This window comes from Vespa crabro, chromosome 1, assembly GCF_910589235.1.
Source record: "Vespa crabro chromosome 1, iyVesCrab1.2, whole genome shotgun sequence".
NCBI classification, from domain to species: Eukaryota; Metazoa; Arthropoda; class Insecta; order Hymenoptera; family Vespidae; genus Vespa; species Vespa crabro.
This window is the reverse complement of record NC_060955.1, coordinates 4,838,027-4,841,119: the sequence shown is the minus strand read 5'-3', so window position 1 is coordinate 4,841,119 and position 3,093 is coordinate 4,838,027. Positions and strand designations below refer to the sequence as shown.

Here is a 3,093-nt window from a genome sequence, read left to right as displayed (position 1 = left end):
CTGTAAAAAAAATTCGACGGCTTTTTAAAAATCTTTTTCGATATATTACCAAATTCATATTAATTAAATGTTAGAATAGAAAGATTTTTTTTTTTTAAATTGATTTTCATTAATTTCTTACCGAGAGTAGTGTATACTGAAAGACCTGCATCCGGTGGGTATGGAAATTGTGGTGGTAAGGACGGCGATCTGGATGTCGATAGATAAGGTGGTGTCGTTGCACCTAAATAACTACGAGGTGGTCCACCGCTACCACTGTTTCCACCACCACCTGGACTAGCACCTTCTCCGTCCAATCCCATATTCACGACCGTTCCGTAACTATCGTTACTCAAATCTAAAAAAAATAAGATATTTGTTACGAATAAGTACCTACATGTATACCTACGTATTGTTTTTTTTTACCAGTAGATCGACATTAATAATACTATATTAAGAAATTAAAGATACGCAGTTATCTGAAGTGAGCGTAAACGAGTGACCGAATCAAACAGAAGGCATTAGTCGTGAAGATAGAAAAGATAAAACTTGTCTAGCATGATTAGCCTTGGCGATAATAACTCTACTCGTCCGAATAATACCCCGACGTTAGGCTTATGAAAGATCGAGGGAAGATAAGCCGTGCCTCTAGATCGAAGATAATTCTTGTTCTAGTAGAAATGCACGTGTCACCAATTTCGTTTCCACTTTCGCGACGTGACAAACATGAAAGAAGCGTTCTCTGACACGTTGAATTGAGAATGGATTGTTTCATGAATTATTAACGAATCTTCGTGCTTGGACGCTTCATAATGACTCGTTTAAATTTTATAAACTTCTCTCAGCCTTTAATCGTCGATCCCTTTGATCATTTTTTTGGCAATGTCCTTGCCTAGATGAATTCATTATATATACATATTTATATATTTATATATATATATATATATATATATATATATATATATATATATCTGTTACATGTATAATAAAGATGATAATAATAATAATAATAATAATAAACTGATAACATATTTATCTATTATATCTATTCGAAAGAAAAATTTCTTTACTCGAACAATGACACCGATTTCAAATCGGTCTTTTAAATATTTAACAAAAAACTTTTGCGTAGGCCTTTTTAACGAAGAACTTTGCGTAGGGCTTACAGCTAATGGGGGATATAAATTTAAGGATAATCCGCAATCTTCCCAAAATCTCAGGTATAGCAAGCCAGCAGTTAGCCTTTGCGATCTCCTGAATATTTGACGAAGATCGTCCTCTCTTCCCTTGTAGGTACCTTGCGAGCGATAAAGCGATTGCGGAGACGGAGTTTCGTGAGGCTCGTTTTCCTCAACGAGACTCGTCTTTCGCATGGGACGAAGAAACGACTCTTTTTCGAAAGAACTTACGTAATTCGCGCGTTTTCGCGGGTATTCATATCTACATATACCATATATATATATATATATATATATATATATATATATATATATATATATATATATATATATATATTTCTTTTTTTTCAAACTTAGATCTACGAACAACGAAGAGGAATACATTAATTGTTTACATACCGTGATGGCCGAAGGTCGAATCCAAATCAACTTTAAGTTCGTCCTTGTCGAGTAATTTGTCGTGCCTAGGCGAATGTCCACCAGCACTTGTCCCTTTCATACTTCGAAAATACTGCGACCATCTTGTCCTACCGGCGTCCTTCTTCAGTCTCTTCTCCTTTGCTCTCCTTAACACGAATGATTCATTCTATTCCGATCTTGTGTGTTTGTATATCATTTTTTATCGACGATAAAGAAAAAATAAAAAAATATATAACAGCGGATAGGATCGCTGCACTCCGGTAGTACAATGAGTAAGCGATTATTTTTTTCTACGATTATTATCTAAAACTCGACGGATTGAACAATCGGCACGCGTAGAAAACTTTTATAAGTTCGAATCTCGTCTTATCGGCTTATCGATCACGACGTCGATCTTAGAAAGTTGCAGAAGTTACTACTTTGCAACATTTCTCTCGATATTCTCCTCGAGATTTCTTCGAGTACAAAGCGATAGAGACATAAAAGAGGTGAGATAAAATAATATTCTTTGATAAATAGTTACCTACTTTTGTTACTTTGTACCGTGGTATCGCGCACATGTATTTGAAGCGATAATAAGAATAGGCGTAAGAGAGATAGTTCTAGGATTAAAGAAATTTTTAAACGATTATTTTTTTTTTTTCGTTTCTTTTCTTTTCTTTTCTTTTCTTTTCTTTTCTTTTTTTTTCCTCTTTTCTTATTTTCCTTTCTTCCATCAGTCTTCGTAGATATTATTTAAAGGAATATCATATCGCGTACGTAATCGATCGTTTTCTATAGAGATTATTATTGTCAATATTCTCTCGAAAAGTTAATGAATCTGAAGCATTTAATTTTAACTGTGGTCTCACGATTGGTCTTGCCCTAAAAAGGGCTTCGGAAACCTTATCGGTTGATACGGAATTCTTACGAATGCCCAGCATCTCGCAATTACTCATCTGCCTTGGCTTCACTTAAATTTATCTCCGGACGAAGGTTCGCCCTTTTCTCTCAATGAACAATTTTAGTTGTATTTGTAAATTGATACTTTTTCCTCGCTATTTTAGAATTAAGTACACTCTAGAAAATTTTGTCGAATCTATACGTTTTTCAAAACAAATAATTCTAATTCTATTGTAGTACGAGTTCTATCGTAAACTATCGTAAACATTGGAAAACTTATCTCGAAAATACTTAATTAACCTTATTTACATCATGCAAATAATACACGAGTAATATTTTATTGATGCAATATATATTATCAATGGAGATATTTTTCCGTGTTTATTTTTCTTATAAAATATATATATATTTAAAAATCTTATTCATACCTGTTTTGAAACCACACCTGGACGACACGCATATCCAGACCTGTGTCCTGCGAGAGCTGTTCTCGAACATGTCTCGCTGGTTTTGGACTGGTATTGTATGCCAATTTCAAGGTCTCCAATTGTTTCGCCGTGATCGTCGTTCGCGGCCTCTTGTTCGGTTGATCTCCATCGATGCTACCGCCGTCGGCCAGCTCTAAAATTCGTTG

General features: G+C 34.7%; 1 protein-coding gene across 6 annotated transcripts in view; it reads right to left on the bottom strand.

Annotated features, from left to right (window-relative positions):
* Positions 1–3,093, bottom strand: part of LOC124432664 (LIM/homeobox protein Lhx3) — a 36,057-nt gene that overhangs the window by 3,907 nt on the left and 29,057 nt on the right. For all 6 annotated transcript variants that reach the window (XM_046981720.1, XM_046981723.1, XM_046981718.1 and 3 more), the window contains 3 exons: positions 2,888–3,080; positions 1,557–1,723; positions 122–337 (listed from right to left, as the gene is read on the bottom strand). In XM_046981720.1, the coding sequence (XP_046837676.1) occupies positions 122–337; positions 1,557–1,723; positions 2,888–3,080 (576 nt within the window). The remainder of the gene's footprint in view (positions 1–121; positions 338–1,556; positions 1,724–2,887; positions 3,081–3,093) is intronic.